General features: G+C 34.7%; 1 protein-coding gene across 1 annotated transcript in view; it reads right to left on the reverse strand.

Annotated features, from left to right (window-relative positions):
* Positions 1-276: 276 nt before the first annotated feature.
* LOC149551412 (Peroxisomal membrane 22 kDa (Mpv17/PMP22) family protein) overlaps positions 277-14,822 on the reverse strand; it is a 29,657-nt gene continuing 15,111 nt past the window's right edge. The window contains exons 2-3 of the mRNA XM_089786925.1: positions 1,740-1,834; positions 277-1,270 (exon numbers count right to left, since the gene is read on the reverse strand). Coding sequence (XP_089643051.1) covers positions 886-1,270; positions 1,740-1,834 — 480 coding nt within the window. The 3' untranslated portion in view covers positions 277-885. The remainder of the gene's footprint in view (positions 1,271-1,739; positions 1,835-14,822) is intronic.

Below are 14,822 nucleotides of genomic sequence, written 5' to 3' on the forward strand. Positions count from 1 at the left end.
TTTAAGCTAACAATTGCAATGACAATTCTCGTTCTTGCTGAACCACCAACCATTCTTCTAAATAGTGATAATGCTTGCATTGTAATAAAGGGAAAAATTTAAAAATTAAAAAGAAATGCCCAAAAGCTAGATATTTTTGTATGTCTTTCTTGTGCTCACTTTTAAGACATATAATTACCGTTTTCAGAATACTATTATTCAATATGTTCATGATAGTATTCAGCCATAAGATTGTAATCTGTAATTCTAAATAGACTTTCAGATTGTACCCAAAGCTTGAGTGGGTAAAATATGCTAGTAACTTATTTTATTCAATTATATTTGCAAGGATCAAGCATTTCCCGGCCTCTTGAAAGAGGTCTTATATAGTTCAACACGTATACAAATGTGCGCCTCAGTGCAATTAAATTGAAAGTTACTTCCACAAACTTTCTAGACTTCTAGAAATTCTCCAATATGTGCTTTCTTTACAGCGTCTTGACAATTTATAAAATACTCTAAAAATATGATAAAATGTTCTACAAGACAAGACAACAAGAACATCAACAAACATTGTTTCATTATTGTACCCAGGGCCTGCACATTATCTAATTATCAACAAGACTCAATCCCGTACATCTGCTAGTAAATCTAATAATTATAATGTATGTGTAGCGTTGGGATTACAAAGAAAGCTAATGTTAAAATTCTATCCATGGATTAATCTGCCGAGATTAAAAAGTGTAAGAAAGAAAATGAAAGAGAATACCATGGGTATTGATGAAGAAGACGCTTACAGTTTCTAAAAGTTGCTTGTCAGCAGCAAATGAATTGTTGACGGTTGCAGAGTTGGAGAAATGTATTGTTGCTGTAAGACCAATCTCAAGATTTCTGTTTCTATTGTGTTTAAGCTGATAGGAGGGATTTCAACCACCTTTTCCATGGGGCATCTTCTTGTTGCTCAAACCATGAAAGAAAAGTACTATCAAGCAAACAAAAGAAATTGACATAAAGAAGTTGATATCGAACAGGTACAAAACGAAAGTTTACTGTCTGGACTAAAGTCCATGTGGATCCTTCCATCATAAAAGCTGGGAGAAAATCCCTTTTAACATCCTCCTTAATTTGATCAAGCTTCTTTCCAGAAGCAAGACCCATATATGTAAAGAATGCAAGCAAATGCACAGGTCCAAAAATAAGGGTGTCGGCGGCCAACTTAGCAGTCACAAATTGCAAAGAATTAGGCCGCAATCGTAAACGATGCTTAGCTACATGCTCCAAGCCTTCATACCTACAACCAGAATCAAGCTGTCTTAATGGTGCAACATATATGATAAAACTAAATACAAAAGACAATCATTCATTGTGGCATCAAGAACATTCTTTCATTTATAGCCAACAACAAAAACATGTTTGATCTATACAGGAAAGGACAAACAAGGGTGCACCATATCATCAATTATCTGAAAAACCTTGCCACAAGTGTAGAACTGGCTTGGTGAACAAAGACAAAATATATGTTAATCTGATTTCCTGTTAAAGTTGCACCCTCAAGTTTCCTTCCCCAACTAATCTCCAATAAATACCTTCTCAGCTTGCCTCGTCAAGAAGAACAATAGAAATAATTTCCTTATTAATAGTAACAACCTTCCTTTCCCATATGAAATATTGAACATAATATTCATGATCAAAATTTAAACAGATAATATTATCTTTATCTTCTAAATTTAAATTCTAGCAAAGAAAGCAAGGGCACTCACCAGAAGTGGCCAATCGGTCCTACAAAACCTAAACCGAACATGCTTGTAGTAGCAACTCGTTTCCAGTCTATTTTGAATTTTTTCATTTGTTTATCCTGCATATCAGTAGAAAAAAATAATCATCCACCTTGAAACATTATGCACAGGAGCAAATGCTAGTGAGTTTAAATTTGAAATCTGCGAGCTAAAAGAAATGTATCAAAATGTAAGAATCCATTTGTAAATAGTTTAGAACTTCTAAAATTTCATTTGCAAAAGTATCAGAAGGATGATGTCTACATGAATTACATTTTAAAAAGCTCCATAGTTGCTGTTACAAATAACCCAAGGACAAGGAAACTTTGACATACTTGCATTAAACAAGGTTTCCAATAATTTTACATTTAACTACAAAAACTTTAGACAAAAAGATACACGAGGGTGGCATGTTAGGATGATGACTAGAAAAATAAGAATATTACACTATTCTTCATTTAGAAAGATGAAAATTGTTAATAAGATCAAGCTGCAGTCATGAAGTCAAGCAATCATATCCAAATGACAGCAGGAATTAGAATGTTTTCATTTACTAGTAATTCGCTCAATTGTTGACAATTGGCTAATGGAGATATGTATTGTTGTCATTTATGGCAACACATGATGTATATGCTTATAGGAAACCTCGGAAATAAAGATACTTAGCTTTTGGTAATCAGAAAATTGTCTAGTATGGAACTTGGTATACAGCAATGTATTGTTTTGTTTATAACTTGTTGTTGACGTCATGTTATGACTAGTGAAGTTACATGCAAATAGTATACATATTGGTGATGACGTGTATAACCTCGGAAGCCAGTACGAACTGTACGGAAAAGAGAAATTTGTGTCCTAGCGAAACTAGACAGCGAAATTGAAAGAAAGGATTAAATAATTACTTGTCCAATTAGGGCCAACATCCTAGATGTTTATTCTAAGTTGGAAAAATGTGTTATGGTCTTAGCCGACCTAGCAGTAATTTGTGTAAAGGCATGGAATTTATGCAAAGGACATCTTGCGATGAGAAGTGGTAATAATATGTGCTAATTGTGATATTGAGCAATTGTATGCGAACTTTTGTAAGAGCAATATATGTGAAGTTTTGTGAAAGGTATTTTGTGATCCAAGATCAAGCTAAAGATCAAAGATCAATCAAGGAAGAAGTTACAATACCTATATTCCAGAAGTTTGATTACTCGTTTGGGCAGTGAGCTCTTCTTGTAATTGGAAGTGCATGTTTAGGCAGTGGGCTCATCTTGCATCTACTGTACTACAACTCCTAACAGGGTTCAAATCTTCTAACAGGGACTCCTTATACTAAATTTGCTCATTGACTCCTAACAAGGTCCATCCTCTAACAAAAAACTTATATATCAGTATATTGTCTAGTGGGTATCATCCCCACTGGGGTTTTCCCTTGGCCAGGGTTTCCCTAGTTAACAAAATATGGTGTTATGAGTTATCTTTGTGCATTGTTACTGTTACTGTTCAGCATTACTTTATTACTTTGTTATGCATAGTTTAAAGTAAGAAATAGGTCATATGAAAAGAGATTGTACAAATAAGTCATTTAATCATGTTAAGGACTTTTATTGTCATAATTGTCATGGTATGGTTCATAAAGCAATTGATTTTAGGAAACCTAAGTATGATAATGATAGAAAGAATATTGGAATGTCTAGAAATACTAACCCTCTAGATAGAAGAAGATCTAATGAAAGGACATCGAGAGAAGGAAGATCTTATGAAGACAGAAGACAGATCGTGTGTTATAAGTGTAACAACTTAGGACACATTGCTCGGAATTGTCATGCACCTAATGATCGGTAGAATCCTAGAAGCAGAGCATCAGTATGTCAGTTATGCAACAACTTCGGACATACAACAAAATATTGCAGAATAGACAGAAACTTTGGAGATAGAAGGAACAATGGAAGAAACTTCGAGAACTTAAGGAATGATGGAAAGAACGTCGGAAATGACAGAAGGAACCATGAAAGGAACTTCGGAACTAACAAAGATAATGAGGAACAAAGAAATGTAGTTAGTGAACTTCGGGAAGAACTCAATGAGGCATTTGTAAAAGGAGTAGATATCTCAAAAGAAAAGCTAGGTGATGATGAGATAGGTAGATCGAAGTCAATTATTGAGTCTGATTCAATTAAGTTGAATTAAGCTTGTTTATAGCACCAAAAGTTGAGAGCTTCATTCAGAGATTAAATTAGAGGTGAAGTTGGGAAAAGGTGTATCCAGTTAAGTTTAGATGGTACCTAAGTTCGCTTGTAATTTGGAGCTTATCTAAACAATTTACAAAGGAATCAAGAGTTACTAGTATTACAGAAAAGGTTAATTTTGTAGTAGAAGATGAAAACTATGTTTTTGTAGAGAATTTTGTGAAGCAAAGTCTTGAGGAGCATTATCATGATGAAAGGAAGCTATTGTAAACCTCGAGTGGCATTTGAAGATCGGATAGATGATCTTAAGCAATTATTTGATTACAGAATATAATTGACATCTTTTTCGTATTTGCAAGGTACTCAATTAATGCAAGTTCAAGCTGATGTAATAAATGGAGTACAGAATTGATTTTCACTTCATTGAGAATACATCCGAAACGAAGAGCACTCAGAAGTGACTTGTCAAGGCGATTTCGAAACAAACCCTATTTTCAAAAAGAGGTATTTTATTGTTTTTCCGCAAATTTATTCGGTAAAAGTTCATATTTGATAGAATCATGGATATGTCAGTAGTGCACAATGTTGAGAATGAGGACAGACTTAAGTTGAAGGTTGTTTCCATGAAACCTACCGAAGGAAACCCTAACTCAGCATTATCCATTACTCTGAACAATGTAGTATATTTGGAAGATGTAGGAAGTTATCTTAATAGTAAATTTGAATCTATTGGGAATGAATACATGAACAAGGATATGGAATTAGTTTTTAATAATGACATGATTGTGAAGCCCAGATTTGAATATTTGAAGGAACTAGACCTATTCAAATATTATTTTTATCATGAACTGGACACGGATCATATTAAGTAGGACACATGATGGAAAACAATGGATGCAAGATAGTGTAATTGATATTTCTGCCAACCTTATTCATGAGGTAACTAGTCTTAGCAAACAAGGCAGTGTACCTATAGGCGAGAAAATGGTCAAGAAGAAAATTGAGAGTTATATCAAAGCAATGTATAATGGAAAGGCAGTGGTGATCAGCACCATTAAGCAAGATGATGTAAGATTCCTAAGTAGAATCATTGCCTACTCTGTATGTGCAAGCTCAAAGATTGATGAATTATTAGCCGGATTCATCTATGCAACATATAAGATATGTGTAGAGAAGGAACAAGTAAACCTCACTGAAATTCTGAGAATGCAATTACTTGAGAACCTAGAAAAGATCAAGAGGACTAAGAATAGTGTGTTTAGATCTCAATCACTAATCAATCACATATTCTTTCGTATACTTAAAAGATTTCCATATTTATCAGTCACAGAAATAATGAGCAGTGATAGAGTGACAATGGAGAAGATAATAGAAGTATGCAGAAGACATCCTATAGACAAGATATTGGATAGTGGGAACTTGATAATGAAAACATTTTAGAATGAAATGAGACAGAGATTTAGAATTGCACCCACAATTGTAGACAGATTTAAAGAAGACATTTGTATTATGGTTGACACAAATTATACTTATATTCAAGCAATAGAACCTCGGGTAACATTTCTTGATCCCTTGGGTTAGGAATTGAATGATAATATAGCTGTTGGGTATATTGATTTATTGTTGAAATTAGAGAAGGATAAAGCAGAATACATAGTCAGCTCATCAAGTATACTTGGAGAAGGCATCTCACAAGAAGATAGAGTCAATCATGAAGAAGGCTTTATCAGAGGCTGGTCTGACTCAGAGTGAGTCTGGGGCAGTCAGGCAAACCATGAGACAAGGAAAACTAAATGTGCAACCTTTGTCAATATCTATTGCAAAGACATCTTCAGAACAGAGCATTCTGTATGTAGCACTGTCAAATGTGCAACCTAGTGAGCCAAAGAGAAAATCCGAGAGAATTAGTGGAAGCAGTGACCACAAAGACAAAAGGGATCAAGCAACAAGCCATTGGACCAGGCAAGACGCAAAAGACATTGTTGACAATTGTCGAATCCAATGAAGAACAAGAAGAACAAGAAGTCAAACAAGAAGAGAAAGTAACAAAGCAATTAGTAGAAAAAGCTCGGCAACTCTAGAAGCCGAAGATAGAAAAGATTAACTCAGCTATTGCTAGTGAGGGTAAGTTTGTTCAGATGAACAAATTTTATGACTTGTATAACAATTTTGAAAAAGATCAGATTGATATCTCTACTGTGAGATACATTATAGAAAATAATCTGAAATTGAAGGATATTGAGGGAATAGTAAGCCAGAAAGTCTATGCTAGACTTATTGAGAAGAAAGCACCAGCAAGAGAAGAAGATTTAGAACTTTAGAAGTCTATGCCAAGAACTATTTGCAAGACTGATGATGAAGAAGAGATTAAAAGATTATTGCATAATCTTGTACCTTACTTGAGAAATAAAGTAAGACCCTTTTTGTTTATGGTAGGTGAGAAAGATAGGTTAAGAAGTGAGACTGTAGCAGCAATAAGTCAGATGTTGAAAGAATCTAAGGCAGCATCTCCACCAGCACCCAGAACCTCGAAAGCGTCAGTGAGCAGTGACACTATGCAGATAGATCAGACCAATGCTACCATTAACATTGATGATACTAATCCATTTGAAGGTTCTGAACTTAATACCGAGGATATCGAAGACAAATTGAGACAAATTGAAGAGGAAAAGAGGTAACTTGAAGAAGAAGAAAAGAAAGTAGAAGAGACCAAGCAGAAATTGCTTGAGGATGAGAAGAAAAGAAAGGAAGAGAAGGAAAAGAAAAGAATAGTAGAAGAAGAAATAAGAAAGAAAATAGAGGAAGACAAAAAGAAGAGACTAGAAGAGGAAGAGAACAGAGAAAATGAAAGAAAGGAAAAAGAAAAGAAGGAAGAAGAAGAGAGAAGAGTAAAAGAGGCATCCAAGAAGCAAAGGGAGGATGACTCTAAACCTTCTAGTTCATCTACTCCACTTTCACTTGCCAGCTTAGCAACTGATTCATGCAGGAGCATCCAGAGGTATAAGGGCAATCCTGTGTCACCCAAAAAAATGTACTTAAACTTAGTTTCTGTTTCATGTGTTTTCATTTTTGGACACCCATTTGGGTCAAATAAAGGTTCCAACTCTCACAGTTCCACTATTAGTGTGCTAGTTAATCCCGAAAAAATAGGAGTATGTAATTGGGTCATCCTTTTGGTGAACTAGGAGGTGTAAATTGGCCAGATGAATGTAATTGTGATTTAGAGCATTCCAGAAAAAGAATCAGGTCAAAAGGCCCCATGGTTTGAAAGTTATTGCAGTTTTTCGGGTTGTGGAGACCTCCTAAGAATGCTTCAAAGTCAGGTTAGGGGCATTAAATGACCTTGAAAAGGGCCGAAAAATGGGGGACGAGCGAAGCTTGTCCATTGGGCTATAAAGCGCTTCGAGAGCTTTTCGAAAATGTAAACGGTTCATCAATCGGAGCTACGGTTCAAAAGTTATGCCTCCCGGAAGTTCGGTTACCGTTTCTGGATTCTTCTAGATTTGCGCCGACTTCTAATGCAGCTTCTGGAACCTTCTATTTGGTCGGTGGATGCCTACTAGCACTTTCTAGAATGTATTCCTAGTCCTTCCTCCGGGGTCTATTTAAGGAGATTCCTAGCATTGTAGAAGGTAATTCGGAGTGGAGTTTGAGAGGAGGTACTGAAAGGAGAAATTATCTCCACATTTATGCTATTGTAAGCCCTTAGGGCATGTTTTGAAGTTTATTTTCTCTGTACTGAATGTACTAGCTTATTTTTCAGTTAATACAATTTCCCTTTTCTGTTGTGTCCATTCTGTTCTTGGGTTGTGTCCCCATCATGGAATCTCTCAACATGAAAGCTTGTAACAATTAATCACATTCATGGAATCACTCAACATGAAAAGATTTGTAAGACTCACAGCTAAGCCTTTATTCACGGATTGTCTCAACATGAACTGTCATGGAATCTCTCAACATGACATCCAACTCCCATGAATCTCTCAATGTGATAACATCATGGACTCTCTCAACATGATGTTCACTATCGCATAGTGAAAGAGTTATCATAGCTGATCTTACAAATTTATTTACAAAAGTATAGAAATATGCATAAAAATAAGACTTAGTTCCATTTAAGTTTCTAATTTTACAAATCCTATAAGCATCACAAGCATATATGAGAGTGGTGGGGATTCCATTAGTACTCTCTCTTAACTATGTAGCCTCCCTCTATAGCTAAAAACATCTCCCTCTTAATCACTGTTTTTCTTCTGCAACGAAAGTAGACATCAATGACAATTCTAATAGGAATCAATATTAGAATATTCACTATTCCTAGTGAAATGATAACTCAAAAATAAGTTGCAAGAAAACACCATGCATGTCATCAAGAGACATTTATTTTCTTGAATAAATTTCTTCAGCGAACTCCATTATAATCCTAAAAGAATAATTTGAGTGATTCTTCTTTCAGCTAGGATAGTCCTCTCATTGCTAAAAATGGCTTCCTCAAGTATCTATCCTTAAAAAATCAAAATCAGAGGTTACAAAACACAAAGTTTTACACAAAAATAATCATAAATTACTCCTCAATATTTGATCATATTGTAAGCAAATATCACAAAAGAATATGCACAAAATTTCCCTCTAAATGCTTAAAGCCATACTTATTTCAAGATTTATAATAAAAATACAAAATAGAGTACTTATCTTGATTTTTGGTGCCAATCCATCCTCCTACAACAGATTTAAAGGCAAGTTCCGGCGATGCGTCTACTCCACTTGAGAATTTCTTAGCTCTTATAGCATATTTAGTATAATAGAAGCAGACACTATAATATACCGCTTTGGGGAAAACCGCTTACGAGAACTGCCTTTGCGAAACCACATACAAGAGGAAGATGAGATTACTCTTCGACTGGGGTGGAACAGCTATCAGTGTGAAAGAAGGTCAAGATTCAACATGGTTTGTCTTCATAGCAAGCCTCGAGAAGCCGCTGCCGCTCAACTTGAGTGGGGAAAAGGAAGGAATCTTGCTTCTGAGCGGCTTGACAAATGCGGTTGAAATACGAGCAGAGTCCACTTTCGGGTTCGAAAATCCAACAATGTTTTGCTGCAGACAAGATACACGGATCGACACCATTGTCATCGCAAATGTCATTGTCAACAACACTCTTCATAGCCCAATAAAATTTCCGCCTCCTCTCCCTTTCGATAATGATCAGAAATGGACTTTATTTTCTTCAAAGAATAATATTGCCATTTGTGACTCCCATCACACAAAATACTCCATAATTATGAGATGGTAGCTATGTGGTACAGAGGGGCGATTAATAATAACCGCCTGAAGGAGTGAATGTACTTTACAAGAAAACGACATAGCAAAAAACAACTCATCAAGTGAAGTGTCGAGTGATGACGTGAGAGAAGACTCAGCAACGAAAATATCAATATCATGCAATAATGATGTCCATAACGAACATCCCAAAGAAAATATAGAACAACGCTAAAATTTCTCATTATTATTCGATTTAGGCATGCAGGCTAGCAACAAAAGAACACGGAGACCTCAGGAAATATGAAAAAAAAAATTGAATTTCAACTTATCTCAGACAGAGTACAGTTGCAAGCGCCAAAATTTTCTCAGAAATATCAACTTCCAATGACTCTATAGAGGGGTTATGCCAGTGTGGTACCACAACCACGACCGAGAAAAAGCATCAGACAACTGATCATACACAGAGCATGCAATGCTCATTCACAGAACTGAAAATATTGCTTGGTTTACATAAAAAACCACAACCCTACATACACAAGGCATCCGAGAGGGAAAACATGGCATACAGAAGATTTTACACATGACAAACTCTCGTAAAGAATAATAAATGAGAACTGTCGCCCAGATTAAAGGTCAATGTCATCATTAACAGTGATGCCTGGTAATAAAACAACATATGAAATAAACAATCACATATCATATGGAAAAGAAAGAAGCAACAACAGCAACGAAGACATGAGTCACAAGAGCCAACATAACAAAGATAATAAGGCTGAAAATAGATACGATCATGACCATAGCTTGAGCGACAACCACTACAGGTAGATTCTTTCATTGCTAATATCAAACCTGGGACCATAGCTCTGATACCATGTTGAAACTAGAGCCCAAAAAACTATGAAAATAACCAGCAATAAGTAGAAGACAAAACTAAAACAAGGAACACCAGAAATATCCCAGGAAAACCCTTCTAGAATGAAGGGAAAAACCCAGCCACACAACAAAACATATCTTTATTGATAATGAAATTCGAGTGCACAATATCCTTTGCATGATGCAAATATATAACAATAGGAGACTCTTCACATGACAACCGAAAGGTCTCTTGAGATTCCTATAACTCCTATAATTAATTATGACTCTTCGAATATTCATGCCTTAATGCATGAGAATGACACATGTCATTTACATTTAATATTACAAATTAAAACTTAAGTGTCTGTTTCAGCTAAACGTAACAATAATGATAATAATGTTCATATTTCCAAAGATAAAGATCTCTATCGTAGCTACTATCTTCAACAACTAGAACTTCAAAAGAAACAGATTTTGAAGATGATATCGGATTTCAGAGAGTCTATTGCTCTGAAAATATCTTTTGTTGAGAAACAGTTGGAGGAATGTGTAAAGGCCAAGGACACCTATTCTAACTTTTTGTATTCAGACCTTAATGCAATTGAGATTGCATCATATGCTTTATGTGCAATTCCCACCTTTGCTAAATCCACCAAGGAGACATGGACTAAATGTATGGACAGTCTGAAAGCAAATTTTGATGATTGCATAAAGATTCTACTAGCCTAGGGCAGAAGGACAGCATTTTTGACAGCAGATGGACAGTTTTTGGGCAGATTTTGACATTTTGCCCTTTGTCATTGATGTCAAAGGGGGAGAGATACAATGTGAAAATTGTAAATCAGGTATTGTAAGGGGAAGCATATGTAAAGATGGACGAATGTAATAGATGCAATGTTACTATACTGTTTATGTAGTTTTTGTTACTTAGCCAATTTTCCTTATTTTGTTGCCATCAATTCCAAAGGGGGAGATTGTTGATAATTGGCTAATGGAGATATGTAATTGTTGTCATGTATGGCAACACATGATGTACATGCTTACAGGAAACCTCAAAAATAAAGACACTTAGCTTTTGGTAATCAGAAAATTGTCTAAGTATGGAATTTGGCATACAGCAGTGTATTGTTTTGTTTATAACTTGTTGCTGACGTCATATTATGACTAGTGAAGTTAGATGGAGATAGTATACATGTTGGTGATGATGTGTGTAACCTCGGAAGCTTGTATGGATTGTACGGAAAAGAGAAATTCGTGTTTTAGCGAAACAGGACAGCGGAATTGAAGGAAAGGATTATTTTGTTTACAAAAAAATTACTTGTCCAATTAGGGCCGACATCCTAGATGTTTACTCTAAGTTGGAAAAATGTATTATGGTCTTAGCCAACCTATCAGCAGTTTGTGTAAAGGCATGGTATTTATGCAAAGGACATCTTGCGATGAGAAGTGGTGATTATATGTGCTAATTGTGATGTTGAGCAATCGTATGCAAACTTTTGTAAGAGCAATACATGCGAAGTTTTGTGAAAGCTATTTTGTGATCCGAGATTGAGCTAAAGATCAGAGATCAATCAAGGAAGAAGTTACAAAACCTATATTTCAGAAGTCTAATTACTTGTTTGGGCATTGAGCTCTTCTTGTAATTGGAAGTGCATGTTTGGGTAGTGGGCTCATCTTGCATCTACTGTATTACAACTCCTAACAGGATTGGAATCTCCTAATAGGGATTCAAAGTCTCCTAACAGTGACTGCTTATACAGAATTTGCTTATTGACTCCTAATAGGGTCCATCCTCTTAACAAGGAACTTATATATCAGTATATTATCTAGTGGGTATCATCCCCACCGGGGTTTTCCCTTGGCCAGGGTTTCCCTAGTTAACAAAATATGGTGTTATGAGTTATCTTTGTGCATTGTTACTATTACTGTTCAGCATTATTTTATTACTTTGTTATGCATGGTTTAAAGTAAGAAATAATCTTTAGTTGGCAACTAAAATTTGTAGATTACTGATTTCCCCCCGCCACCCCCACCCCTCTCAGTAATCCCTATTTCTAACATCAATGTCAGGCTACCTTGAGCTAGGAGACAGGGAAAAAAAGTTTCAAGAAAAAATAGCTTTCATTAAACATTTTTGGACAGAGGCCAATGACATACACCTATTATAAAAAGGTCAAAGATGTGGAAAAACACAAGTCTTAAGGAAACCCCCATGGATGAAATTTGTTCACTTTCTCTTTTAAACAATGATACTTGTTTAAAGGCTTGTATCAACATGGTGTGATGGTTTTAATGTGGTTGTGTTGTTCTTGCCACCAAGGTTTAAACCTCACTTGGGTGTTTTGTTGAGTGTTTATGTTGGGGATGAGGTCACTATAACCTCACTAGTTCATAGCTCCGACTTAAAAGAATTTACCCCTTTTAAAAAAATGAAACTAGTTGATCAGCCAAAGTTTTCACAAAGGAATGTATACAATTGAAGAATGATTATGAAACTGTCAAGTTGAGAAACACATTTTACTAGATATGTTGAGACAAAAAAATTGGGCCTTAACTATTTGTAGGCAAGAAATGTATTTTTCAGCAGTGGACCCCTTGATACAACTACTGCAGTAGCACACACTAGGAGTGATGATCTATAGTGTGAAATCCTCAAGCTCCTCTAGCGACCAAAGTTCAATCTTGGATGATAAGAAAACAAGTACAAACATTTGAGAGCTCTCAAGAGCTGAAAATCAAAATACAAGGTTTTTCTAAACAACATAAATTTTATTTACAAGAAAAAATTGAAGCAAAAGATGTGTCTTGACAACAATTTTATCAGCATAGTTGAATAAAGTATTAGATCTTCTTTTAAACATCTTAAAAGAGACAAAAACAAAACAAAATTTTCTTTGGCTTTGACAATTAAATACATAGTAGATCTCTCAACTAGTTCAGATGGCTAAGCCTATCTTAAATTTGTCTTTTGTATCATAGGCACCTTAACATGTCACTATATATAAATTTATAATAAATTCATTTAAGATATCTAAGTTAGTTATAATGTTACATCCCAAATTTTGCCCTAATTTTTTATTCGATCATAACTGTTGGATTAATGAATTATTCATGTTCATGTGAAACAAGTTAGTTAATTATATACATTGTAACAACTGCTAATAGATTATTCCTTTTTCCTAGTCATGTGAAACAAGTTAGTTAAATTATATACGTTGTATCAACTGTTAACAGATTATTTATTTTCTTGTTCATGTGAAATGAGTTAGTTAATATAGATGTTGAGGAAAATAATCAAGTAACCTATAATTGTCATTAGATGATTAACAATTATTTTGATTAGAATTAACGATAAATAGATTTTTGAATTAGTGTCTTGGCGAGAATGTATTGCTTGGTGATTGTAGGAAGAAGACTGAGGAGAGGGGAAGCATTGCTAAACAGGATCATCAGAAGGGGATGGTCAATGGGTTCAGTCATCAGGATTGACATATATGACCTAAGACTACCTTGGAAAGGATACGAAGACATGACCACAAGTTGCATTATAGGACCGCATGAGCTATTAGGAAAACAATAAAATAAAAACTTTAAATAATTTAAATTAAATATAAATCATACCTTGAAAGATTTATTTTTGACAATCTCTTATTTAATCATTATCATACTCTTAAATACGTGTGTGTGTATATATATATATATATATATATAAAGATGAAGTGGCACCAATAAATTATAATTATATAATCTATTGATGTCATCTCATCGATACACATACAAACATACATAAGGGCTTATAATAATAATAAAATAAAGATTGAACCCTTCATCTTTTAATTCTTTTCCCTCCTTGTTTCATCTTTTCAAAAATTTGAATTTATGAAGTAATCAAAAGAAAAACTTCTTGGTAACCGATGGTAGCCAAAAGGCCACGGCTGACCATTAAAAATCCATCTTTGAGATCATTTGAGAACAACCTCCTCACTCCTATGATATCTTCCTTCCTTCCGAGAATTCTGCTACGTTTTTATTTTAACCGTGAGATTTCCATCCTTTTTGTAATCCATTTTTATCTCTGCAAATCCGAAATCGTCTTTCAGATTTCATTTGAATCTGCAGTACCAGAACTGTATTCAAACCTTACTTGGCAGGGAAAATCAAGTACACCAGAGGGTGGAGAGAGAGAAACCTGAAATTGGAAATCAGGTTATGCACTTCTTGACTTATTTTTCAGTCGGCTTCTTATTTCCATATTCTTCCAATCTGAAAACAAACTATTAGTCTTATAGAATTCACATTGCCATTCCTAAATCCTTGAAAGTTGTATAGGATATTGAACCGGATGTTTATTGGAGAGTATAGTCGAATTCGAAAGTCGTACTCTTGTTTTACAATGATAAGTCAAAGAATCTGTATAGGGAATATTGAGACTTCAAATAATCAGTAAATCATTATCTGATTTCATGCATATTCTATCTGATACTTTATTTTTCTTCCTCAATCTAAAACGAATTAATCTTTTTAGATGGTTAAGACTGAAATGTTAAGGTCAGTCCTTTATGCCATCTGCTGATATATGAAGTATGTAAAATTTCTTTATTTTTCTTCCTCAATCTAAAACGAATTAATCTTTTTAGATGGTTAAGACTGAAATGTTAAGGTCAGTCCTTTATGCCATCTGCTGATATATGAAGTATGTAAAATTTCTTTTCAACTTAATAATAATACTCTGAGATCTCATCAATAAATCAGCCTTTGGAACAAAGATAATCATGTATA

Source organism: Cupressus sempervirens, chromosome 6 (assembly GCF_028749045.1).
Source record: "Cupressus sempervirens isolate cs-2001-9-10 chromosome 6, ASM2874904v1, whole genome shotgun sequence".
Classification (NCBI taxonomy): Eukaryota; Viridiplantae; Streptophyta; class Pinopsida; order Cupressales; family Cupressaceae; genus Cupressus; species Cupressus sempervirens.